The 27,366-nt window shown below is 46.8% G+C and overlaps 1 protein-coding gene across 1 annotated transcript in view; it reads left to right on the top strand.

Moving 5' to 3' along the window:
- Window positions 1-27,366, top strand: part of LOC135395547 (atlastin-2-like) — a 230,070-nt gene that overhangs the window by 176,983 nt on the left and 25,721 nt on the right. Inside the window, exons 9-13 of the mRNA XM_064626693.1 lie at window positions 15,441-15,490; window positions 17,990-18,047; window positions 19,222-19,287; window positions 21,510-21,575; window positions 23,643-23,708. Of these exons, the coding sequence (XP_064482763.1) occupies window positions 15,441-15,490; window positions 17,990-18,047; window positions 19,222-19,287; window positions 21,510-21,575; window positions 23,643-23,708 (306 nt within the window). The remainder of the gene's footprint in view (window positions 1-15,440; window positions 15,491-17,989; window positions 18,048-19,221; window positions 19,288-21,509; window positions 21,576-23,642; window positions 23,709-27,366) is intronic.

Below are 27,366 nucleotides of genomic sequence, written 5' to 3'. Positions count from 1 at the left end.
GCGGACGAACCGTCTTATATAGAAGTCGCTTCGTTTGCCTATGAGAGTGCAGCGTCGACCGTCTCGCCCCAAAGACGTGATGAGGAAAGTGATATTATCGTTTATCCTTGAGAGGTAATTGCGGCTTTACCCGGGCTGGCTCGCTCTGTTCAGAAATCAAAGCATGGAGGTGGCTGTCATTTGTATACTGCGTCTTTTTTTCTTCTTCTTTTTCCTGCGGCGCAACATGTATCGCATAGTAATTATTTTTCCTGTCTTCGAGTTGCAAAGGCGACACCGGCTAGAGTAAAAAGGTACGACCTTTATCCAACGAGTTGTCTTATATGCAAATGCTTGCTATTGCAATAACATCGTGTATCTTCGAGCGTTTATTCGACTTGCTCGTGTACTCATGCAAATCAGCAGAAGAGATATCACAGTCTGAGTGGAAACAGCGGTGACCTTCAGCCATCCCGTCGTCTAATATGCAAAGCGTCGCTAACACAACAACATCTTAATGGAATACGGAAAAGTGAGCTTATCATTTCTCGAGAGTTAATCCGTGTCGTACACAAAAACGGATTAATGGGGAGAGGTAGCCTGGTCGACTGCAAGTCCAAGCATGTTTAATGAAATCTCTACAATGAATATCATGATGTTCCCCCATGATGGCGTCGGATGTCGAATTTCGAAGCGGTAAGCCTTTTGTCGTTACACGCCCCTTAGCACCCTGTCCATAATCACTTCTCAATACTAGCTATGCCATATCCTTGCAATTCGCAACGATGTTGTGGCGGGGGGGCCGGTGCATTTTTCTTTTTCGATCGGTTGTCGAAGGTCAGAGCTGTAGGCTTTTTTTTTTTTCGGTTACGCTCTTAGCGCTCTGAAGTTTAAGTATATACTGTCTCCTCGCACTTCGGAAGGAGTCGATTGGCTCTTTTAAAATGGATAAACTACCCCAGTGCGAAGTAAAACAATGGGACGAGACAAACACAGACAAAGGGACGACGCACAGCACTGACTGCAACCAAAAGAATTTATTTCCGTCACCATCTCCTTTTTATTACCAATACCTTCTCTCCACACTAACTACAGCATCACGTGAGAATACATTCTACGCAGAAAACATTCTATCTTATCAGACAAGGTTACTGATGGTACACTTATGCACGAATTCCCCAATTCTTATCGTTAAAGCTTCCAAGTATAGTAACGCCCCTTGTTTCTTGTTTTTATACAAAACTTTTGTGCTATTTAAGTCCTATTAATTTTTAACTTTAACCTTATTTCGATAGGCTCATCAACCATTTCCATTAGGCAGACGATAGCGAGGTGTCACTACTTGTCGACTTTAAAACGTAATAAGAAAAAAAATATTTGAACAATTGTTGTGCCATGTACGAATCGAGCTATCGTTTTATCCTTGCAGGGATCCAATAAACAAAATACAGAAGCCGACACTGAGATTTTTGTTTAAGTTTAATTTGTACAAGCTTTCGCGTGGAGGTCCACGCTTCCTCTGTATTTGTTTATGGGACCTACAGGACTTGACTCCCCTCTTCGTATACGCCTTTTGCAGGATCGAGTAAGAATTGTGCAACTATCCATAAAGAACTAATGTGCGTAATCTTATTATTATTTCATTTTACTAAGATCCTTAGATGGATGAACGGTTATGGCACATTTCTGATTTCATAACTAAGCTAATTATTCATTGTTAACGTAGTTTGTTTAAAACAAGAGGTATATCATTCTGATGGAACTACACAATTAAGATGACATTCAGTGAGTGCATCCTACAGGCAAGCAAAGGGGTTGGTGCCCCCACGTGGTCAGCCACAACTGGTCAGGTTTAAAATCTGCGAGAGGGTGGAGGTAAACTTATTAAGAAGTATAACGACAGCTTCGTGGGCTGGTTCAACTTTCGTGAGATGATGGGGTGCTGCTGTAGTGGGGACTGGGGGGTAGTTCAGTCATAATTAAAATACGATCTTGCAACTGTGCTTTTTATGAAGTTCCTTCTAATCTACAGTAGGCATGCAACCTAATTATAATAAGAAGCGCGTGTTGCGCGTGCGAGGGACTTGCTGGAGGCTGGCTTACGATATGGGGGCTGGTGCCCACGTGGTTAATTCCTCAGATGACACAGTGAGGTCGGTATCACTCTGACGTGGTTTACTCCAACACAGTAGGGCGTGCACCTAATTATAATATTAAGAAAGGCATGTGGCAGGGATGGCTTACCAGATGGAGTCGTGAAAGTGGGCTGGTGCCCACGTGGTTAATTCCTCAGATGATACAGTGAGGTCGGTATCTGTGGGCTGGCGCTCACGAGGTTTAACCCTAATTAACATTCGCAAGAGCGGGATGGGGCGGTGACGGGGGCGGTCTTGTTTGTTGATGCTAAATACGCTAGCTAGCGTATCTAGCAATTGTTTTGCTAGATAGGCACTGCTAGGTGGGCTACATTTCTAGACTACTTCTGTGCAATACTTTTCTTGTTAAATACGTAGAAAATTAAAGCAAAATAAAAAAGCGACCTAAAAGATTACGTTTTCTATGTTGATGTTCTCGAACCTTTGGAAAACTGAATTGCAAGATCATTTTGTTGTATCTCTCTTGGTCGAGCCACTTTAAAGTTTGGGACTATATTACTTGATTGTGTTTAATTGCGAACAGGTGAACGAATGAACTATTCTTTTAGACAGTTCAGTGGAGTGAACTGAACTAAATGAATTAGTTCACAAAAATGAACTGACTTGCCCATCACTATAAGAGACTGACTATTCCGCTGGCGACTCGCGGACGCTTCCACTTCTGTGCAGTGCAATATTGCATGAATTGCAACACAATAGCTTCAAGCGGGAGGCGCAGCAGTAGGTTATACCACGGATCCTGTACCTTTGAGGGAATATTCAAAAACATTTGAAATCACGCGAACTATTTTGGAGCGCGGATGGGGATACGTGCTACGGCGCCGAAAAGGTAGCATCTCATTCCTTCAGTTGGGAATGATCGTGTCTAATTCGTTCACATTGGGCCAATTCATTCAATTGACTTCGCATTCCTTGTATTGGTGGAGTATCTCATCAAATCAATTGGAAGTCAGCGTTTCTCATTGATACTCATTAGACCAATTCCTTGAATTGGTTCTTTATTCCCTGTGAGCAGCCTTCGCCACACAACATGGTAGAACACGTTGTCGCGAAGGCCGCTCCCCTGCAAAAACTCCCAATTCTCTCAATGAGAAATACTCCTCTTATGCACATTGAATGAATAGGTCGTCTGATTTCACATTGAATCTCATTGGAACTGCGGGAGAATTCATTGAGATCATGCACTTTATTTCCAGCAGGGGGGCATGTATCAAATATTCCTGGTGTGGATCCAAAAAGCAGAGGCGTATTCTAATTTGGGTAGTGCGAATGCTCGATAAGATAGGAGTTTGATGCCAGGCGGAGCAAGTGCAAGATGGCGGCGAATATATCCCAGGGTCCTTGTTGGCAGAGTCACAATCTTATCAATATACAGGGACCAACGCATTGTTGAATCTAAATGCAGGCCTAGGTATTTATACGTGGGAACGCATAACAGCTGGGAGCCGTGTAGTTGATAAGATGAAGAGACATGTGAAGGGGAACGTGAGAAGGACATGACCTTGCACTTAGTGATGTTGATAGACATGGACCAAGTGTTACACCATCGGGACCCCCACCGTGAGCAATTCCTCCTGAAGAAGATCATGGTCTGCACTGGGTAAGTCATTTATGTAAACAAGAAACAATAAACGGCCAAGAACGGATCCCTTAGGTATACCTGATGTTACGGAAGTGAAGTTGGATAGACTGTTGTTAGTGAAAACGGCCTGTTTCCGGTCCACCAAGAAGGCTCTTATCCAAGATAAAACAAAGGGGTCGAGGTTTAGTGTTGAGAGCTTAGCGAAGAGACGAGAATGAGGCACAGTGTCGAATGCTTTTGAAAAATCAAGGAAGACGACGTCCGTGCGTTCCCTTGAATCGAGACAACTTTGGATGTCATGTGTGAACTCCACTTGCTGCGTCTCGCATGACTAGCCCTTCCTAAGCCCATGTTGGAACTCGTAGAAGTAGTTAACTGAAGTGAGATGCCGGGCGACGTTCGAGTATATGATATGTTCCATCAACTTACAAGGAATGCTAGTTAACGAGATTTGCCTGTAGTTCAAGGGGGCGAAGGTATCACCACGCTTCTTTCTGTTGGCCAAGCGGTTCAACGAGCGGTCGTTCAAGGGAGCGTTCTGGGGTGACCGTATTGTAATTTTGGGTATGTATTTCTGAGTTCGATTGCTAAGAGCAGCCTTGAAGGCACACCAATTATCCTCAACTGATCGCATCGGAAACAGGCGGACAGATTCATCGAAAAACGTACCTAGCTCCCTGTTTATGACGACATAATTCCCTTTGTTGCAGTCCACTATATCGAATTTAATATTCTTAAGTTCAGTATAGGGTACTTTTATGGAGGTGTGTATGAATCTGTGGTCGCCGAGGCCATCAAAAATTACTACTGAAGAAAATAGCTCTGGCGATGTGGTAAGCACTCAATCAAGGATGGCCTGACAGGTTCCAGAAATGCGCGTAGACTCGGTGACCAACTGCTGCAGACCAAATGACACGGACCAGATCACAGAAATCGGAAAACAAAACCGCGGAGGCTTTTGCTTATAGACGTGATTGCAGTCGATATCGGGGAAATTGTAGTCGCCGAAAAGCATTATTTTGTGAGATGGAAAACTGCTTTTCACAAAGGCAAGGGCTTTATGAAGCTCAGCGACAAGAGAAACATCATCAGGCGGGCGGTAACAAACTCCAATAAGTATCTTGTTGTGGCAGTGACCGTAAAGACCATACCATCTCAATGTTCCTAGGGACGTCAATGGGGCAAGATGGTACGTCATTTTTGATGCCAAGCAACACCCCACCACCACGCCTTTCAACACGGTCATAACGGTATACTCTAGAACCCGGCAGTATTTCAGCATCATGCAAGCTAGGTGTTAACCATGTCTCGGTCAGAACAACAATAGCAGCTCCCGTTGTTCCCATAAGAGATAACAGGTCTTCACGCTTGGGTACAATGCTTCTAATATTTGAAAAGATAAGTGACAAACCACAATGACATTCAGTGACTGCTAATCGCTAGTTATTTCGACTGAATCTGGGTTTGTTTCCAGATACAGCAAGCTCTGTGGTTCAATATTAGTGACCTCTCGAACAAGTTGTGTTTTCCCGTCGTACATATAACAACTGCTACCAGCCAGCAGCTTATTGAAACGGAGGCGAAAAGGTTGGCCCTGCGAGCGTCCGAAGGCAATCAGGTTCTTTCTTGCAGTCCGGACAGCGGGAGTGAAATCCTCAGACACGGCTTTACTACTGTCCTCTTATAAGAGAATTATTAGAATGGTATCCTTAACCTTAAAGTTAGCAAACTTCACGATTATTGGACGTGTCCTTGCCTCGTGAAAACGTCCTAGGCTTTGGGCTCTATCGACACGACATGCTCAGCTCAGACCACAACATCCAGGCTATCTTGGCACAGCTTTCTAATTTTTTTCCTCTGATTCCGCCCATGTTTCATTACTAGCGTCTTCAATACCATAGAACACCAGCTTGTCCCTTCTGGGTCTGCTCTCAAGGTTATCAATGCGTGATCTTGTGGCGGCCCGTCGGCGATGTCGAAGTTCCGATTCTACTGTTGTAGCGAGCACTTCTTTAGCTTAGCTCCTGCAATCTGGTGACCCGAAAAGAACTCGCCCATGGAGAACCCCGGCGCCTCAGGCACATCTGAGGAACCTCATTTTCGTCCTGCATGCTCTCCCGCGCCTGCCCAAGCCATCCAGCCAGCACCACCAGTGATGAGCCACATCGACGTTCGGCTGCCTCTATTTTGGCACCGGAGCCCGTAGATCTGGTTCCAGCAAGTCCAGGCTCAATTTCTCGTCGCTGGCATTACCAACCACTTGACCCAGTACAGGCACATCGTCGCTTTCATGCCACCCGAGATCGCCATGGATGTCTCCGACTTCATATCGGGCACGCCCGGCACCACTCCATATGGCCGCCTCAAGGCAGGCGTTCTCCAACGAGCGACACTATCTGGACGCAAGCGGCTTCAGCAACTGTTAAGGGCTGAAGAGCTTGGCGACCGATCACCGTCTGCGGTGTTCTGCGCTCAAAGCTCTTTTGACATTTCTGGACACCATCGGACTTCGATCGTTATTCTGAAGGGGCTCGTTATTTTATTCCCCACATCCCACCCAGCAATGGGGTAGAGTATTGCCTCTGGCGATGAACCTGCCCACTCTCCAAAGTCAAAGTAAAGTTGTTGTTGTTGTATTCGAACACAGTCTTAGCTGCTCAGAGCCATGCAGAACGTTCTCGCTGACAGAGCAGCCACTTTTTATGAATCCTGCTCCGGGAATTGGTCCTGCAGAGGTTCCCGGCCACTGTTCAGATGGTCCTCTCCACTGCCGGCGGTTTGCCACTTGTTCAGCTGGTAATGGCATGCAGACAAGGTAATGGAGGTTGCCCTCCCTGGATTAAGCATAGCCGCAGTCTCCGGCACCAACAGACCACCTCGCGGTCCGGATCGCCCTCTGCACGACTGCCACCCACCCTCACCCTCTCCAGCTGAGCTCGTGGCAGAGGTAGCTGCCATTCGAACTGAGGTTCAACGCCTTTTCCGAGACTGTGGCTGCCGTGCACTCTCCTGTCAACCGTCCGCGATCTCCACACAGATCCTCTCGCTCACGCCGTTCCCGGCAGTTCTCCCTACGGCGACAAAGCCCGTCACCACACGACACTGCCAACCCACGTCCGTGTTGGTATCACGAGCGCTTCGGCGACGCGGCTATCCCATGCACACGTCCTTGTGGCTGGTTGGAAAATGCCCCCGGAAACCGTTGATGGCGGCCAGCGTTTACCCGTCTCAAGCAGCAAGTCGCCTATTCTTTGTTATCGACAGCACCTCAAAGACAAGGTTTCTTGTTGACAACGGGGCTGCCGTCAGTGTCATACCAGCGTCCTCCTACGCGTCCTCATCGGCGGTGTGAGCCGTTATTCCATCTTATGGCAGTCAACAACACCACCATTCCTGTTTACAAGGAACAATTCATTCGCCTAAACCTCGGCCAACGAAGACTATTCCCATGGGTGTTCCTCGTCGCTAATGTCACGCAGCCGATCCTAGGGGCGGACTTCTTGCACCACTTTGGCCTTTCTGTTAATGTCGCCCGTCGTCTGCTCGTCGACGACAGCACCCGCTTCTGTGTCCGAGCCATCGCCACCATTGCTTCGCCGCCATTTGCCATCCGAGACGTCTGCAACATCTCTGTGTCATCGCCTTACGCAGACCTCTTTCACGAGTACCCTTCGCTTATGCAGCCCCCGGACTGGACGAAGTCCGTACATCATGATGTTGTTCACCGCATCGAGACCAAGGGTGCACTCGTATTCTCACGTCCACGTCCTCTGAGAACCTCAAAATTGCGAAGACTGAGTTTCAGCAGATGCTGGACATCGGCATCGCACGACCTTCTCCTGCTAGTTGGTCCTCGGCTCTTCATATGGTCCACCAAAAGACCGGGGACTGGAGGCCCTGCGGGGACTATCGCGCTTTGAACCTAGTTACCGTTCCGGATCGATACCCTCTGCCACGTCTGCAAGATTTTACGGCCTACCTCCACGGCATGAAGACTTTTTCAAAGATCGATCTTACCAAGGCCTACCACCAAATACAGTTGCTCCCGAGGACATTCCGAAGACGGCCATCACCACCCCGTTCGGTCTCTTCGAATTCCTCCGCATGACGTTCGGCCTTTGTAACGCTGCGCAGACGTTTCAGCGATTTCTAGACACGGTGAACAGAGGCCTCCCACTTGTCTTCGCGTACATAGATGATATATCCTTGTCGCAAGTCGGGACCCTGATGAACATGAACATCTGGAACACCTTCGGCTACTCTTTTCGCGTCTTGCTGCGCATGGCGTCATAGTGAATGTCGCGAAGTGTGAGTCTGGCGTCTCTTTGGAATTCCTTGGCCACCATGTCTCCGATGCTGGCGTATCGCCACTTCCCCAGAAAGTCGCCGCCATCGCCGACTTCCCCCGAACGGAGTCCGTGCGCCAACTTCGACGCTTTTTGGGACTCGTCAATTTTTATCGCCGCTTTATTCCTCACTGTGCGAGCGTCCTCCACCCTCTTCAAGCCCTGCTGCCACAAGGCCACTCTTCCCGCGAGGGCAAGCGCTCAAGGCCATCTTCGAAGTCCGCGGACTCGTCTCCCACCATCGTTTGGACGGACACTGCTTTGGACGCTTTCCGATCCGCGAAATCGCTGTAGTCCTCTGCAACGTTCCTCGCCCATCCCACCCCTGGAGCCGTCACCGCCTTTATGGTTGACGCCTCAGCCACGGCCGTGGGCGCGATGATCCAGCAGAAAGTTAGGGCAGAATGGTGGCCTCTTGCCTTCTTTACGAAGGCCCTCAAGCCCACCGAAACCTGATATAGTACCTTCGGCCGAGAGCTCCTTGCCGCGTATCAAGCATTTCCGCTATTTCTTGGAGGGCCGCGATTTCACCATCCTGACGGATCATAAGACACGAGATAAGACACGAGACACGAGATAATATCGAGAGACACGTCATCTAGCTTCCTTGGCCGAATTTACCTCTCGCATCGAGGATGTACCCGCATCGCAGAATGGTTAAGCTGACGCTTTAAGTCGCATCGCGGCTGTTGACGTCCTATCGTCTGAAGCCCTGGCTCGAGCCCAGTCGGATGATCCCGAACTTGAAGCCCTTCGGTCCTCCTCCACTTCCCTGCGCCTCCAAGATGTCGCCATACCTGACACGGGCCTATGTCTCACCCCGGAGTACGACCAACTCAACGGTTCGTAGCAGCCCGTTTCTTCTGACTGAAGATGCGCTCAGACATCCGCTCGTGGGTCTCCTCCTGTTCTGCATGCCAGAGGTCCAAGGTTACGAGGCACACATCTGCCCCACTTGGACGCTTTTTATCGCCCGACCCCCGTTTTGACCACGTTCACATGGACACAGTCGGGCCGCTATTGACTGCTATTGACCGATTCACCCGTTCGTCCGAGGCAGCCCCCATGCCTAACGCCACCGCCGCCACCGTCGCCGCAACTTTTCTATCCACTTGGATTTCTTGTTTTGGTGTACCTTCGGTAGTGACCACCGACCGCGGCGCCCAGTTTGAAGCGAAGCTTTTCTCCGAATTCCTTAAGCTCCTGGGAACACGGCGCATCCGCACCACTTATAACGAGCCATGGTCACACTCACTGCGTCACTCCGCCTCACGTTTTGCGACGGTCCTCCTCGGGCATTCACCAGCGGCACCGAGCTACACATTCCTGTACCGGACGCGGTACGCCGCTGTCGGCCGCTACACCTGCATCTGGTACGCTAGCGGTCCAAGAACCCTGCCTGCTTCGCCTTCCCACCAGGCTTCGATACAGAGTGCTGGCAGCCATCCAATGGCGCTTAGGAGGCACCGGGACGAACGTTCCACCGGGGACACGCACGGGGGCCACCGAGTTCTACTCCCGGTCTCCCCGTGCTTCGCGATGGTCCTCCCCGGCACTCTCCTTGGCGACACTACGAGCTCACAGCTCACGAACCGGTCGCGGTTCTGTCGCCCCATCCTGCATTACGTTCTGCCTACCTGCCTGCTCTGCTCTCCGCTTCGGCCCGCCCCGGAACCTTCCCGGCCAGCTCTTGTCCGCACCATCCATCCCGCCACTTCTGCCCACTCAGCACAAGACACAAGACCTGCCGTCCCTGTTCAACGTGTAGTCCGTCTTCCCCCTCTTCACGTATCGACGCGGACATCAACCGCTAGCTCTACACCGCTCCGCGTCTGAGGGCGTGAGTGATGTGGCGGCTGGTGGGCGATGGCGAAGACGTACATCCGCTAGCGCGCGCCACAGCTCCTGCCAGTCAGTTCTACCGACACCACCCTAGCGTGAGGCCACGAACATCTGTCCGCTGGGACATTCCATCATCGCCCGTCAGGACTCGTGTGGCCCACTATTAGCCCAGTGTTGAAACAGTCCGGTCGTCTCCTGTTCACAACTACTCGAATGCGTTCTCGGCAGGGAAGGGGGGAGCCGTACTGACACTTGTTTAGAAGAGTGCTAATGAAGGACGGCCACTTCGTCAGAGAAGCTTTCGAGAACAGAATCGTAAAGGGTGTCGGTCTGCTTTGCCTGGTTTGAGAACTTCTACTACATTTGATTTGAGTGGATTGCTACACTGAAGCTTACATTCACTGCATTGAACATTGTTAACAAAGAAAAAAAAGAGAACGACTGTGCAGCTGTTTAGGATGAAAGATGAAAGTCACTGAAAAGGTTAGCCAGCTGTAGCGATCGAACCCACATCTTTCATCGTTGATTTCTTAGGCATTTGAGGCTTTGTTTGTATCTGTCCCTTCTATGTTGTTCCAGCCTCAGAACATCAGTTTCTCTCTTGTTCAGCTGTTTAGGACAGCCTAAATGGCCGTACCATCTGCCCTGCTTCTCACGCTGCCCTCTGAGGTTCGCTGTTGATATTGAGTCAAGCACATGGTACGTGTGGTTCCTGTGCAGTGTCATCCACGCTATGGAATGGATGAACGGATTGGGCTAAGTTTGTTTGTAGTCCTAGCTCTGGGAACTTCATCGGGTCATTGTTCTACCTGACATGCGCTTTCCAGTCGTCTCGAACATTCATTGGACTGGCTGCGATGGTTCTCTTGAAAGACTTAGATGAACTATGAAAAATGTGGCATATTCGTTGCCTGAAGTGACGGGCGAACAGCGGGGCGAACTCAAGAAAGAATGTGAAGGTACTCATGACGTGTGTGGTACGGCAAATTGTTGCTTGTTGGACGTGTTCGGAAGTTCGGAGGTTCGGAGCGTGTTATTGGACGGCATAATGAGTGAATAGTAACTAATAATTGTTTTATAGGTTTCTTTGGACGACAATAAGGAATGCAAAAGTTCTTCGACCATTTATGTGTCTTGCTTTTGAGAACGTGAGACCATGGATAGTCAACGTTTTCAGTGAAAGTGACGATGTGTGGTGTTGCTTCGTGTATCCGGTTTGCGATAGCATAATTGGCCATTGTCGTTCAAATTATTTTGAGAAACATAACGCGAACAGCGAAAAACCGAATTTAGTTTAAAGCTTTGCTGTGTTTAAGCACCTCCGATTGACTCTGTAGCAATAAGAGAAATAACCCTCGTCAATCGCGTCGTAACGTGCTTTACTTGAAGTATTCATAGTGACCAGTGGAGTTGTTGATGAGGCACGTTGGAATTTAATTATTAAAGAAATGAACCGTCGTCGAATTATGACGTGGTCATGGCGTCCCTGCAAAAACATCAAGACATAGTGCATGTACCGAGGTCTGTACGTAGTGGCGTATACACAACACTTAAGTGTGTACGGATACGTTTCGAACAGTCTGCAGATTACCTTTAGTGCCCTGATATACACAAAACACAATAATTTGGTTACATAACAGTGGCTGACATTACAAAATGCACTTGTTCAGAGGTTCCAGGAAGCGGGGCAAACGGTCGCAATTGCTGAAGTTTATCAGATAAATCAGAAGCAAATGAAAAAAAAAAAAAAAGAGCGTGTGCACCACAGTTCTGTAATGCAGCGTGCAAGTTCTTCGTGTGCATATTGACATTGCACGTTGTCAACACAATAAGCAAAATACCCGATTACACTGAAGTGAAGTATGTACTAGACAAGTTAGAAGTTGGTATTGGTAATCTGAGACCTGTACTTGTATTTTATTATCTCAACTTGGTACGTGCTTAATATTAGCACCGGACACTGGACAACTTCTGATATTCACGCTTGCTCGTGCAACAATGACCTGCTCTCAATAGATGTTCTGAAGGCAGAACAAATTGCCGAAAGCCATAATGCTGTACAAACTCATCACTGTCCCTTTATGGCCCTTTACAACAAGCCAATACATGACGTTTGGCGTGGCAAGTTTGGCGTTGAGGATCAGAATAGTCTCAGTATTTTGTACAAAACTTCATTTCAAAATTACTGTTTTCAGAGCTTATCGGATAAAATTAAAGCCGTATCCCTAGTCATGCGATACTACCATCATAACGTGTCGTGTTGTCACATGAGACTCTGATAATAAAAAGCTACTGTAGTGGCAAATTAGGGTGAAGGCTGTTCAAGCGTTGGAGGGTGTGGGCAATAAACGAAAGGCGTTTTTGTACCAAAAGAAATGTGCAGGTACTATGATATACCTGTAGACCAAGCAAGTAATTCACTCTGCAACATATAGTGATTTCGTGGAAAGGACACAGTTGCGCAACGTTACAATATCAGTCTAAGTACTTTAGATTGTGAAAGCTGGGATACGTTAGAAAACATGGTGAAGTGACAAAGATTGGGAACGTACGAAATGAACAGAGATGACACATTACTCATCTGGCATGAATAAGTAGCGCATGGTGTTTTTTAGCGTATGGTAGCGTATGCTGTTTTTTACAGGGCTGCTGTGCTCTTAGAATTGCTAACACAGCATCCTGTGGCAGTTAAACCACAATTTATGTGTATCCTTGTATGTACTGTAAGCAGGTAGTGACATGATGGTTTGAGTATGATTAAGATGAGGTTAATTGCATCTGCAGCGCAGCTCCACATACTATTATTTCATTGACCACCTTCAGATGCTACTAGTGCATCAAAAGCTGTGGACGTGCTCGTGTAACACGCAGCAAATGTGTGTGGGTTTTGTCTTCTTTCAGCTACCTCCTCCTCCAAATAAGCGGATGGTTTCTGGAGCTATGTGGTCATGATGGAACTGGTTTTCCTGAGATCCCATGCGCGGGAGGTGGGTGGGGAAGAGGGCTGCAAAAAATCGAGCTCATACACTGCTCTGGTTCCATCACCCGTGGAGGGGGGGGGGGGAGTGGAATTTATTGGCAGAAAAAAAAGGAAAGAAAGGGAATCACCCGTGGGATCAGTGCAATAGCGAGGGGACAGAAGTAGCCAGACAGAGTAGAACAATTTGAACGTTAATTCCAAATACGAAATAGTACCCCCACACGAAAGTATCTGAAAGTTCTTCCAGGGCTATGGAACAACCCACTAGCCTAACGCTTTGCGGCAGAGGCCCTGCAACGATTTCTGACCTGACACGGGCTAGGCTCGACGTTGACTGTCACTCTTTGACTGTGACTACTCCGGTGTCCCAGTGACCACGTATTTGAGTGTGCATTACAGATGGGTCATACAGATGGGGATGCATTACAAATGATAGGCTCTGCGGATGTGTCATGCCCGGGACCGCCTCCTCACGATACCGTCGTGATAACACAGTGCAGTACTTCTTTGTATTACTACAGACCTTGGTTCTGCCAGCCCCATCCATGGCCGCCGCTAGGATTTTTTCCAGGGGGGGGGGAGGGGCAAACCAATGCTGGCAGGGGTGGGGTGCGTATCGGTGCAGGGCGGGAGCGGAGGTGTTCGGGCTGGTGCTCAAGGTGTGGGATATTCCTGTAGCTCTGGGTGTCGAATGCGCCCGCAACTATATTGTGTTGGATCAGTTTTGGCTCAGTAACCCTATATGCTTCGGCAACGCAATCCGTTGTCGGTGCCAAGGCTCGCACCTGATTTTTTGTTTCATACTGCGTTTGCTGTCGCCACTCCTGCTGCCCTTTCCGTCAGCGATTATATAATAGAAGATACATATCCTTAGTCAGCATAATGTACAGCAGGCCATGCCACTCACCTGTAACTGCTCACATGGACAGCCAGCCATTTAATTAACGAGGAACGGAATGTTCGTTACGCACCGCACCAAGCTAACCACGTAAAAAACGAAAGGAAAGAAAACGTGATTGTGTTCAAACGACCATGTTATATGGGCCAGGGAGCCTGGGGCCAGAGGGGGAATTGCCCCTCTTGCCCCCGTTGCCCTGACCCCCATCCTCGGCTTCACTCCCCACCCACGCCCCTCTCACCGGCCTTGCCTGCAGGCCTCAGCAAAAGAATGCGGATCAGCAGGTCCTCGTAGCTCTCACTAACCTGACAACCTTTCCGCGTATTTTACCTCTACATATCCCCCCTACACACGCAAAAAAAACAAACAAAAAACACGACATTGGGAGTCTTTAAGTGTGGTCCACAATTCATATGAGCTGCTATACGACGCGAAAGGGAGTTTTTTAGCCTGGAACGCGTCGGTGGTGTCCCGTGAGCCATTTTAGTACATATCTAAATGAGATCTAAAACTGTGGAGGTCTATAGTAGACTTCCAAATTGAGATGGCTACTAAATGTATCACACCGTAGAGGTCTAGTAGACACCTTGATGCAGACATTCACTAAACATCTAACCCCGTAGAGGTCTAGTAGAATTTATCCCACCATGTGCTACATGGGTTATTGGACGTTCTCAGAATGCAAGCCCGGACGTTCCCATCTGAACTTGGAAGTGCGCTTTCGATGACAACCCAGATTTCATTGGAGAATGCTCCGGTTGGGATCTTCAGGGAGCACGACGTCACCGGGCTTGAGATCTGACCCTCTGAGACGCTGTGAATCGATGTACGGTTCTTGCGCTTCTGTATATTTAACCGTCCAGTCTTGCTGCCGACGGCGTAGCGGGCGTGTGCAAGACCGTGGGACCCGGTTCATCTTTTCCGAAGTGACTTGGTATTTAGGGACGAACTGCGGCAGACCAGTTGTTAAGTCTGTCTTTCGGCCAAGATGGCCCTTTAAACCACAGATTTGAGGCCAAGATCTCCTTGGGAGATATGCCCGTAACTAAAACATCTGAGGGTTTTGCGTCTGTAAGCATATATTGCCAGTGGTCTTTGCCTACATTCCGATGTATTTCGGCAGCTCGGTTTCGAATGAGTGTGGGCCATCATTTTGGGTGCCCCCTGATCCAGTACAACGTAACGTCTCACTAATTTTTCTGATCGGCTGAATATTGCTTTATCGAACACTTTTCGAATAGAAGGAAGTATCGATATAGGACGATAATTCCCAACTGCAGTCCTACTTCCTTTTTTATAGATAAGGAACACCATAGCAAGATTAACTGTGTCGGGAAAAACACTGTGAGAAAATATGTCATTTGATATCTCCGTCAATGGCTTAGCGAGCAAATGCCCGAACCGCTTAAGAAACCTTGTGAATATCACATCGTGTCCAAAGGATTCTGGAGGATTTAATATACTTGATATCTGATAGAACCTCACCAGGTGGAGTCAGGTCGAGGAAAAAAATATTTTGAATTTGACTGAGGCAGCGGGACTGTTTGAATAGGGCTATTTAATAATGGCACGTAGTTCACCATGTCACGAAAATAATTATTCAATTGATTTAAAACTTCTTCTGGGTCTGTTAACAACTTGTCATTTATCTTTTCAGAAAAGAAAGGAGGAGGAAGGAAGAATGGGAGAAGAAGCACAAACAGGAAGGTAAAGGATGATGTCTGTACAACACCTTCTACATAACAGAGAGTGCCTCTGCACTCTTTAAAAAACGTAACCTTTTCTCTTCTTCGCTCTTTCGGTGACGTCACATCTATCTCTCGACAAAAGCCACAGCAGGTTGCTTCCACGTAAGATCATGCCTGCGTGGCTTCAGGGTTTACTTGAAGAATTATATATTTTTGTCGGACATCTCTAGGTGACGAAGCCCCCGTGAGCCCCCGTGTCACATCACGTTCGTTGTGATGTGTGATAAAACAAAACGAAGAGCAACTAAAAATTCCATAATCAGTCAGTGCCGGTGCCAGTAACTTGCGAAAACAATAATTGTAGCATAAATAAATAACAACAAAATAAAAATAAAGTATTCATATAGCAATGGGAGACAAGCAAAAAGACGTGAATGTCTGGAATCGAACTGCGGACCTTTCGTATCAAAGTCCGAAACTTTACCTCCAGACAAACAGCATAGATGGCGCGGGCCACCTTATACTCGCGAGGTCAACCATGCACAATGGGGATTATTTCGGGAGTCGGAGGCGAACGGCGTGATAAGGACGGCGAGTGTGGCGCCATCTAGAATCGGGAAAATCGTGAGTCGGAGTTGCTCCGCGACTGGTATGGCCTCTTAACAGAGACCGATGCGCGTTTGACCAGAAGTGATACTGATGCTGAAGGTTCCATGCCAAGGCATCCAAAATATTGATCCGTAGACGAAAGCTTGCTCGGCGAACGGAATGCATCCTGGACAGAGCCTGGTCGCACGTCACAGCAAACATCAATGCACACGTGACCTTAAAGATGGCGGCGCCCACGATCGGCGGCTAACTCGTTTGTAAACAATGTGGTCGTTGCTCTTGCCCGACGTCTTGGATGTCTTTCGATCACTGTAATTATTTTTGTCCTATAATCTTGCAGTAAGATGCGTAGTTTTGCACATAAGGCCTCGTACTGTTGATGACTTCCAAAGACGCGACGACGACCGCGCGTTGAGACCCACTGAGCCAAGTCACATGACCTCAAAATGACTCTGTCTACGAGTGCGACCAGGTCAAGATGGCAGTTTTGCCAAAAACACCCGCTTGGTGGTAGTTCATACAATGGCGGATTTGTGTCACCCCTGTGTTCCGTGCGAGTTGCCAATCCAATAAAGGGTAACGTGGGGCAAGATTGAGACACGGGACTAGACGCGACATTTTTTGCTCGACGCCGCTTGTTTCAGACACACGCTTCTTGAAATTTCCCTCATAGCTGGCGCCGCATGTCCGCGTTGTTGCGCTTGAGAATTGTCCGGATTGGTGTATTCGTTGTAAAGAGAAAAAATAAAAATAGAAAAAAAAACATTTAGTTCTGCATGTAGTTCTTAAACACGGCGTGCCGTCTTACGAATCAGTCCAGCATTTTCCATGATTTTTCTTATTTGGAGAAATCGAGATCGGGAAATATCATGGAGGAAGGAAATACAGGATATGCTCTTCCGACCGTTTCCCATCGTCACGAGAGTAGCCGCCTTCGCATTGCATTCTGGAGTGCTACTGTCTACCATGTGACTGCTCACGTGACCCCCATACAGTACGGCGCTCTTTTATGCCGTTTAACTGTACCCGAGTGACGTCTGATGACACAGTAGACGAGGGAAAGAGTTACTTCACTTCGTTCTTTGATCAGCCCCTTAAGCAGTGAAAGCGCCTGCACTTTTAAAAATGAACATCACCGCATCACTTGCTCCTAACCAGCCGTTATCTGGAATGATTTCGATATACATCCTGATTCGTTGAAAACATGAGGCGTACGCCTTTTTTGTGACAACAAATTCAACAACAAATTACGGAATTTAACGGTATCATTCGAGATGATGACTAGCTAGGTGCATTTTATGCGGTGAAGTTCATTTCCCTAGAGTGTGACTCATGCACAGCGTTTCAGATATATGTACAGTGAAACCCCTGCTTTGACTCTGTGCAGCTTTTTTTTTTTCTGTTCACAATGTATGAGATTCATTTTAGTGTCCCTTTAACCTTCGGAGCGCAGTAGTCAACACATCCTTCCTGTATGCGAGATTTATACAACGCAGATTCGTACAACGCATGTGCTTCAGCTCGTGGTAAGAACACATAGACGTCCCGAAGCATCGCTGAAGTACAAGCGACACCTTGTAAATTGCGTCCAACGCAAATAGTGAACTCACACGTTGAATGAACAAATCACCATTCACGCGTACAACATCTACGAGCGAGGGAGAAGTTAGTGTCGTGCTGGGGATCCAGTCAGGTCACCTCTTCACCAATAAGGGAGTTCAGACGACACTCCTCTTTCAGTGCATAAATTAGGTGTAATCACCTCTAAGATATTTCCATTCCCAAGTGCGTCAAAGCCTCCCTTTGGTTTGAGTCACTTCTTTCTGAAAGTGAAGATCAGGGATGTTTCGGAGTGATCCTGTTCCTGGAATGAGGCTTCATGTGCCTGTTTTTTTTCATTTCCCCGCAGTTCGCTTACTACCGGAACGAAAATGTCTGACCACATCATCTCTGCCGCGAAGGGAACGGTAAGTACACAATACCAATTAGTATTAGATATACGGGAGGTATACTTGCTATACGAGACGCAGTGTATCGTGACAAGCATTACTGTTTTTTTTTTCTGTCTTTTTTTTCTGGGTGATAGCAATAGCGGGGAGTAAGGACTGCATCCAGAATCGGGTGTCGGCCATTTCAGACGCACTTCAAAAGGATCTGGCATACGCAAGATGCAATGAGGAATCGGGCTTTTCCTTCGGAGTTTATTTTTGGCACATACGGAAGGAACTTTTCGGAGTTGATTGTATTCCGGGAATTCGGAGTTTTGCGCCGTTTATTTTTTGCAGCTAATCTAATATCCGGAAATTCGCTGCGAGGTCGGAAGGTGTCGGCGCGCTTCGCAAAAAATGGAACACTATCGCGGTGTGAACGCGTCGTCCGCTTTTACGCCTCTATTCCGCGTTCAATGCTGTAGGTGGAGCATAGGAGAGCGAAACAATATCGTGACATCGCGGTACAAGTGATCTCCCGTTGAATACGCGCAAGAATTACGGAAACGACCGACATCTCGGGTCGATCACTTGTGTCCTTGTTGTTCATTCCTGGATTTTCCGAAGACTTTCCAGACGAACGTCGGTACAGTTCCCCGCGAAGTCAGCCCAGGACGCATACTCACCCCCTTGTCCCCCACTCTTTCCTGCTGTCCTCTCTACCCGCTCATAGCCACAGTTGCTTCGCGGCTCTAACACGGAATTAAAAAAAAAACTCAACTACGTAATACATATTACCCATCTCGAAAGATAGGTACTTCCTGCTTGAACTCGGAAAAGTTGCTCAATAATCTCAGATATACCGGCGAACAATTGTACATTGTGGGTACATACCGCTGTGTGTTTTAGCACCTTCGCTCGATAAGGCACTGTCCGTTTTGCGTGTCCCAACAAATATGTCTTGTTTTTTTGTTGTTGTTTTTTTCAAGAAATCGTAGATGTCCAAGTTCCACTGGAGGTCGAATTTCGGTGGAATTAGCCTCCTGCAAAAATATGGGGGCACAAAAATGACTTGTACAATGTTTCGAGTGCCCATTTGTTCCACTTTTGTTTCCTTCAGCGGTGTCCACTTTTACCCTAAACATGACACAGGCTACCAATCGACAGTGTGACAATATAAACGATGTATTAATGATCTGTGTTCTGCACGCAGTGTTCTGCTTTATACAGTATCAGCAAGGTGGTGGCAGCTTCCACACTGAGCGTAGTGGTCAAGTCGGTAAGCGCATCACAACATTTTGCCATCGCAATATTCTTTTAGGTGTCCGAGCTATCAGTTTAGCACAAGAACAATAAATGATGGAAAAGTGGTTATGGCATGGGATGTTTCCTCGTGGCAGCCACAGGACACTGTCCGTGCTGAGCCCGAACTGATGTGACAGGTCGAAGTTTTGTTTAGGGCTTTTCGAGGAGGCCAGCAGCTTGAACGAAAGCAAAAAGCGGCTCTAACACGGTATTAAAAAAAAAAAAAACTCAACTACGTAATACACATTACCCATCTCGAAAGATAGGTACTTCCTGCTTGAACTGGGAAAAGTTGCTCAATAATCTCAGATATACCGGCGAACAATTGTACATTTTGGAGTCGGCATAAGACACTGAATGAATGCCAAAGTTCGATATGGGAGTAGGCAGGTTGTAACAGGGCAATTTGACAACGTAGGGAGTAAGGTGTTTGAAAAGGATTCATTCAGATCAAGTGACCTGAAACCATACTATGATACAGCTGGTACACTGGAAGCGTAATCTCACAAGGATGTGAATATATCAGAGAATGAAAAGCGAAAGATTTAGAATCATGGAGGGGCGTAGAGAAGATAATCCGCAGGGCTGTCTTCTGGACAATTAAAAGGGGATAGAGATTAGCAGAATAAGTAAGGCCGCATACCTTCAGGACATAAGAAATATGTGAATCAATGAAGGCATAGTATACCATAAGAAGAATATGATTAGGAAGAAGTTGTCTAAGCCTAGAAAGTGCGTATAAATCTGGGAGAGTCTTGGATCGAAGAAAACATCCCAACATAGATTTTCATGGAGAATGACTCCTAGAAATGTGACTGAAGGAGCCATTTCAAGAGTACAGCTAGAAAAATATAATTACCCTTGCTCGTGTGATGTTTTCTGAATATTGGGGACCAATTTATAAGTGACATCCAAAGGGGGAACTTACTTAAAACGTTTTTATAGCTTTAGCAAAGAGAACAGGAGAGCTAACGGCATCCACAAAAACGTAGCGTCAGCGTATAAAGAAAGCAATTTTCTGACAGACAGTCAGGCAGATCATTAATCTAAACAAAAAATAAAAAGAAGCCCCAGAATAAAGCCCTGGGAACAACAGTTGTCGTGTCTTTAACACTGGAGCTGTGTCCCAATACCGACACAAATTGCTTTCCATCATGCACATAACTTCGTAATAATCTATGTGGTACGCCGCGGATTCCATGAATCTCTAATTTCCCGAGGAGGGTTTCACGACTTATTAAATCGAATGCCTTGGTCAAGTCTACTAAATGCTCATAATTAAAAAGTTTAGATCCCATATTCTTTTTATTATATTTTGTTTTTTTATTTTTTGTGTGTTGCGGTGACCAACGCTAAACCTGTTGACACACCCCGGGGGAAACCAAACTGAGGGCAATTTAATAAGTTAAACCTTTCAAACAATTTTTCTAATCGGTTGAGTATTAGTTTTTCGACCACCTTACTAATAGAAGGAAGTATCGATATAGGAGGATAATTCCCAACTGCAGTCCTTTTTTTATAGAGAGGGACAACCTTAGCAACAGGAAAACAGCGTGAGAAAATATGTCATTTGTTATCTCCAACAATAGCTTCGCGAGCAAATGCCCAAACCGTTTAAGGAACGTTGTGAAAATATCATCATGTCCAAAGGACTTTGAAGGGTTTAAGATACTTTATAGCTGAAAGCACCTCATCAGATGTAGTCAGCTCGAGGAAAAAACTGTTTTGAATTTGACGGAAGCAGCGGGGCTGTTAGAATAGGGCTATTTAATGAAGGCACATGGTTCACCACGTCACTAAAATAGTTACGAAATTGATTTAAAACTACTTGTTCAGGGTCCGTTAACAACTTGTCATTACCTACAGTTGATATACCGCTGTGTGTTTTAGCACCTTCGCTCGATAAGGCACTGTCCATTTTGCGTGTCCCAACAAATATGTCTTGTTTTTCTGTTGTTGTTTTTTTTTCAAGAAATCGTAGATGTCCAAGTTCCACTGGAGGTCGAATTTCGGTGGAATTAGCCTTCTGCAAAAATATGGGGGCACAAAAATGACTTGTACAATGTTTCGAGTGCCCATTTGTTCCACTTTTGTTTCCTTCAGCGGTGTCCACTTTTACCCTAAACATGACACAGGCTACCAATCGACAGTGTGACAATATAAACGATGTATTAATGATCTGTGTTCTGCACGCAGTGTTCTGCTTTATACAGTGTCAGCAAGGTGGTGGCAGCTTCCACACTGAGCGTAGTGGCCAAGTCGGTAAGCGCATCACAACATTTTGCCATCGCAATATTCTTTTAGGTGTCCGAGCTATCAGTTTAGCACAAGAACAATAAATGATGGAAAAGTGGTTATGGCATGGGATGTCTCCTCGTGGCAGCCAAAGGACACTGTCCGTGCTGAGCCCGAACTGATGGCAGGTCGAAGTTTTGTTTAGGGCTTTTCGAGGAGGCCAGCAGCTTGAACGAAAGCAAAAAGGGAGATCAGAGCCCGGCACTGATGCGCGGGGAGCTCCATGGCGAAGGACATGGCTCAATGGCCAAGCGACCAAGAACGGTGACGCGAGCGATGACGTAATGAGCTGTCGTCTATTTTGGCACATTCAGCAAACTTGCCGCCCGCGACAATGGGTCTGATGGTGAGTGATATGATGGTGGTTGCGCTCCCTGCACTGGACCTTGTACAGACGCTGAATCCGTCTTCTGAGAAGAACCTTATTGAACGTTCTCAGAGTGCAAGCCCGGACGTTCCCATGTCAACTTGGAAGTGCGCTTTCGATATCCCTCCAGACTCCATTGGAGCATGCTACGGCTGGGATCTTCAGTGAGGACGACCGGTCTTGAGATCTGACCCTCCGAGATGCTGCGAATCATACGCTGAGCGCAGTTCTGCGAGGCATTCCTTGCGCCATCGGATCCATAGCAACCGAAGATGTTCTTGGCATCTGTTCTATATGCGCGTCAAGTGGTCTACCGAATGGGCAGTGTCACGAAGAATGTCTACAGGGGGACGTGCTAACGAGTTTGGGTGTGCTATCCGACGTCTACCGGATATCTTATACGCTGGCGTAAATGGAATACACTCACTCGCTTCGCTGTAAACCTAGATCGTTGGCCTCCAGTTGGTCACCGCTTCCACTTCACTGAGCAAGGTCTCCATTACCACGAAACCTATTACCTGCGTTGAGAGGGTCTTCCTGATGGCTGAGTTGACCGAACGCAAAAGCCACCCTGCCAGGGAGCTCGTCCTGCAATGAATTTCCAGCGTCTTCCCCTGGCAGAGTACTTGTATTGAACTAACGAGTCTCTCACGGGTCGCAATACGTCATGAGGTTTCTTAGAAACAAGCTTAGACGGTTTTCTGTTGTCACTGCACACGGTGTGGCAGACTCGCCTGCGTGGTGAGAATCATGCCCTTGCGTAAGGCTATTTTGCGTTGTTTTATGATGATTGGCCCAGGAAAATCGACACCTGTTACTTGAAACGGATGACATCTGGAGGAACGATAAGCTTGAAGTTGTCCTTCGCTTTGATGTTCATGTTTGGCGTTGCTTTTCTTGCATACCACACAATCCTTTAAAACGTGTTTAAATTGTTGGCTCACACGAATGACCCAAAACATCTCACGTAATCAGGGGTCGAAACCGGAACTGAACCATAACCGAAAACCGCAAAAAAATGTTATTTGTTGGCGAACCGAACCCAAACCGAACCGTAAACATTTGTTCTCCCCTTTGAACGAACCGGAACTGAACCGAAAAAATATGATGCATGGTTCTTTGCACCTATGAAGTGTAGAGGCGAGGGAGTAAGAGGGAGAAAGGAGTCATCGCCGGAACCTGTTATTCATTTTCACATATGGTACACTGATTAGCACACATTAACACATTAACACACTGATTAGCTATTTAATGAAGGCACATGGTTCACTAAGTCACTAAAATATTTATTAAATTGACTTAAAACTTCTTCTGGGTCTGTTAACAACTTATCATTAACTACAATTGATATACCGCTATGTGTTTAGCAATTTCGCTTGATAAGGCACCGTCCGTTTTATGCGTCCCAACAAACATTTCTTTTTTTTTTTTTTTTCTCAAGAAACCACAGATGTCCAAGTTCCAGCGGTGGTCGAATTTCGGTGGAATTAGCCTCCTACAACAATACAGGGGCAGAAAACTGACTTGTATAGTATTTCGAGTGCCCATTTGTTCCACTTTTGTTTCCTTCAACGGTGTCCACTTTCACCATACACATGACACAAATTAGCAATCGACAGTGTGGCAATATAAACGATGTACCAATGATATGTGTGTTCTGCACGCAGGGTTCTGCTGTATACAGTGTCTGCAAGGTGGCGGCGGCTTCTGGACGGAGCGTAGAGGCCGCATCGGTAAGCGCATCACAATATTTTGGCATCGTAATATTCATTTAGGTGTCCGAGCTATCACTTCAGCACAACAACAACAACAAAAACAATAACAATAAATGATGGAAAAGTGGTTATGGCATGGGATGCTTCCTCGTGGTAGCCACAGGACACTGCCCGTGGTGAGCCCAAACTTTGACATGACGAAAATGACAGGACGAAGTTTTGTTTAGGGCTTTTCGAGGAGGCCAGCAGCTTGAACGAAAGCAAAAAGGGAGACCAAGAGCCCGACACTAATGCGCGGGGAGCTCCATGGCCAAGGACCTTGGAGAAGCTGAATTATGTGTGGAAAAGGAGTGCAAGTTGGCGTTGAAGCGTTCGCCGTTCACAGGTGTCTGGGTCGTGGACCTCGCCGATGTGAGGAATTGTAGTTGAGACGTGGCAAGCTGGGCACAGCGTCGTGTAACTGTAACGCAGCTTGACCCGGAGCACAGGGGTGAGGGCATCGTTGAGATGGAGACGGCGCAGAAGTCACTTCAAGCCACGATTCGACGCCACGTGACATTTTAAATGATAATGACGAGTGAAATGACGAGTGATGTCATGGCACGAATGCCGCGCGAAGGGTGACACCAACGCCGAGAAGTAGAAGCGTCTATCTTCGGTGGAGAGTTTAATGGATACTTGATAGTCCCGTCGTGCATCGTAGAAAAGCAGAGACGTTTATTTCTGCGAATTACTAGCCCAGCGTTGAATCACTCCGGTCTTCTCCTGTTCACAACTACTCGCATGCGAACTCCGCGAACGGTCTCCTGAATGCAACAGTCTATGTAAATATGTGCCCTTGGTCAATTTGATGGCATAAGGCTGTATAACTGAGCCAACGTAGCAATTTTCCAGCCACACAGAGTAAGAAACAGCTAGCACATCTTTCTCAGCAAATTGTGTCCTACGTATGGCGCAAGATTTTATATAGCTCGATATATCACGGTTGACGGTTTGATTCAAAGTATTTTCATGCATGCACACGAATTATGTACCTGGGACTCTTACAACAGCGCGTGAAATGCAGTCTCCACTCTGTAACATTCATTTACTCCCGTACATTTACTCTCAAAAGGTACTATTTTTTTGTGGCAATGCATTTAGTCCCCAAAAGGAGTAAAAGTACTCTTTTTTTTCTTAGAGTGTACGTCTAACAAAGGCTACTATGGCATCTTGAAATATTAAAAAAATGCGACAGCCCAACAGAGTCGATTACAATGCAGGCTATCCCGAAAATGTTGCATTTAGGCGTTTATATGCATTTGAGGCAAATGCCTCAAATTCCTGGCCCTAGTCATCTCCCAAACGCGTAATGCATCCCGCGCTGACATGTACAAGATACTCAAAAATGTATTAAAGGTAAGGTAATAAATACTAACGTTAGAATGTAATTAAGATAGAATATAAATACGTGAAAATTAAAGTAACTAAGATACAGTACAAAATACTTCAAAAAGTGTTTGAAATACAATTAAGATACTATTTATCCTTGAACGCAAAAAGTCAGGGTCACTGGTAAATCCGGCAAGTTCCCGAATGAATCACCTAAACCCCGCGCACAACGCTAGCCGCCGCTATGTGACAGGAGTCTTCTAAGCACAAGTGCCAAAAAGACGACAAAGATGAGGTACCACATAACTCCACTACGTATATGTGACCCAGAACAAAGCACATTTCTAGCAGGTCCCTGCTCGGCGAGGTCAGAATTCGGCGTCACCGCGTCAGGGCACACATAACAGAACCCTCACTGGCCAATGATTAGTACACACGGGGCAAGATCTCTAAATGGAGACCAAGAAAGGCCAATGTCCGGGTCCAGAGTCACTATCTGCGTCAAGTCCGACAGACTCAGGAAATTTCCCCTGAACAAGCAAGATAATGGAAGACGAGACACAGAAAGTTTGAGAGAGAGATGCAAAATATGTAATTAGAGTATTGAGTAGAAAATACCACAAAATGTATTTTAAATAGAGTACAAATACACAAAACAAAAAGTATTGAGTAGAGTAGCAAAATACCGCAAACTGTATTTAAAATACGGTATTTTAAATACAATACTCCAAATACGTACAAGTCTGAATTTTCCCGCGGCAAATTCCCCCTACACTGAGGCGGCGTGATAACTGTGCACTCTGTGCTAGAACGAGCACGTTTGGAACAGTAGTGTACCCCAATAAGGTGTGAGCAAAATCAGCCCAATCATTACCTAGGCGTGTGTACTACTGGAGGTTGGAATGGAAAGGAGAATGATTGGGGGAAGTCCATGACTGGTGATCCGAATAGCGCGATACACCACCACCGATATTTTTTCCGATAATTGTGCAAGTACACGGCTCACGTGGAAGGATAGCTCCGGAGACCTTACCCCAAAATGTGATATTTGAGAAAGACAACGTTGTGGCTTCAGAAGTGAAAAGCGCACCTGACATCATCGCTAATCATTGACTTGCGCTTCACCTCATCACGTACTAGGTGTCATTCGAATCGGAAATGCTGCTCCACGTATGCCTTAATGCAAAGCAGGAATCTCCCTCACAGTCTAAAGTGCTACGGCAAAGTGAGGCAGTGTCTGCTGTGTATGCCGCTCTTTCTCCTCCGATTAGCGGATCAAATAACCGCGGGCCCACATCGTTTAGTATGTGACGTTTAACAAAAATGGGCTTCGTGTTTCTGCACGCGCTACCTCTTGTGCTATCAGTTAAAAACAGAAGTTTGGCAAGTTAGCCAATTTTCGACTGCGACTTTCTGAATGTAACGTCCCAACTCAAAATATCCGCAATATTGCGTTTGGTAGAAAAGCGTCTGCTGTATGACGCTAACAAAAACTATAAAATCACTTTTTAAACATACGACGTCCTGTTGCCTATTTCTTTTTCTCGTGCCACTGTGGGCTATCATATCAAATTATTCAGCTGACTAGTTTCCTTGATATGCCGCTTTTAGTTCACGGCCTGAGAGTTTTACCAGCTCCGGTGGCGCAACGGTAACGCGTGCGCTTGGAGACTGGGAGGTCCGCGGTTCGAATCCGCGGGCCGGGTGTGCCGTCTAGGGTTTTTCCTGGGTTTCCCTCAGATGTGTAATAGGCGTATGCCGGCACAGTTCCCCTGAAGTCGGACCATGGATGCAGCTATCCTCCCCCCGAGCGGATTCCGCTCGGTCTTCCACTTCACCCTTTCCTCTCCTCCTCTCCACCACCTTTCCCTTCCCGAGAAACATGCCGCCTAATCAGGCAGGCAGACCTCTCGGGTTCCTCCCAACGACACTCCTCCTCCTCCTCCTCGCCTGAGAGTTTGTGTTTGCCTCAATTATTCGTACAATGTCCGCATTTACGTTTCTTTCGACACACCAGGGATGATTTGAGGTCCGAATTATAAGCACGTTCCATACTGAACCAGAAAGAAGAACGGGGTATTCCACAAATGCTCCAAATTGCGCTTTTTTCCCCTTTCCATTTCTTGCCTACTTCATTTGCTGCTTTGTAAGTCGAGTTCCTTTTGTTGTTTTATAGCGACCCTCTTTACACTGCGAATAAGAGGCAAGTTGAACGATATTCCTACCTTTGCATACTACGAACACGAAAACGAAAGAACACGATAAGATTAAGGACTAAAAATAACTCTTGGACGAATTGAGGTGA

This window comes from Ornithodoros turicata, chromosome 1 (genome assembly GCF_037126465.1).
Source record: "Ornithodoros turicata isolate Travis chromosome 1, ASM3712646v1, whole genome shotgun sequence".
Lineage (NCBI taxonomy): Eukaryota > Metazoa > Arthropoda > Arachnida > Ixodida > Argasidae > Ornithodoros > Ornithodoros turicata.
Note: the sequence above shows the minus strand (reverse complement) of the source record. Positions and strands in the feature narration are given on the sequence as shown.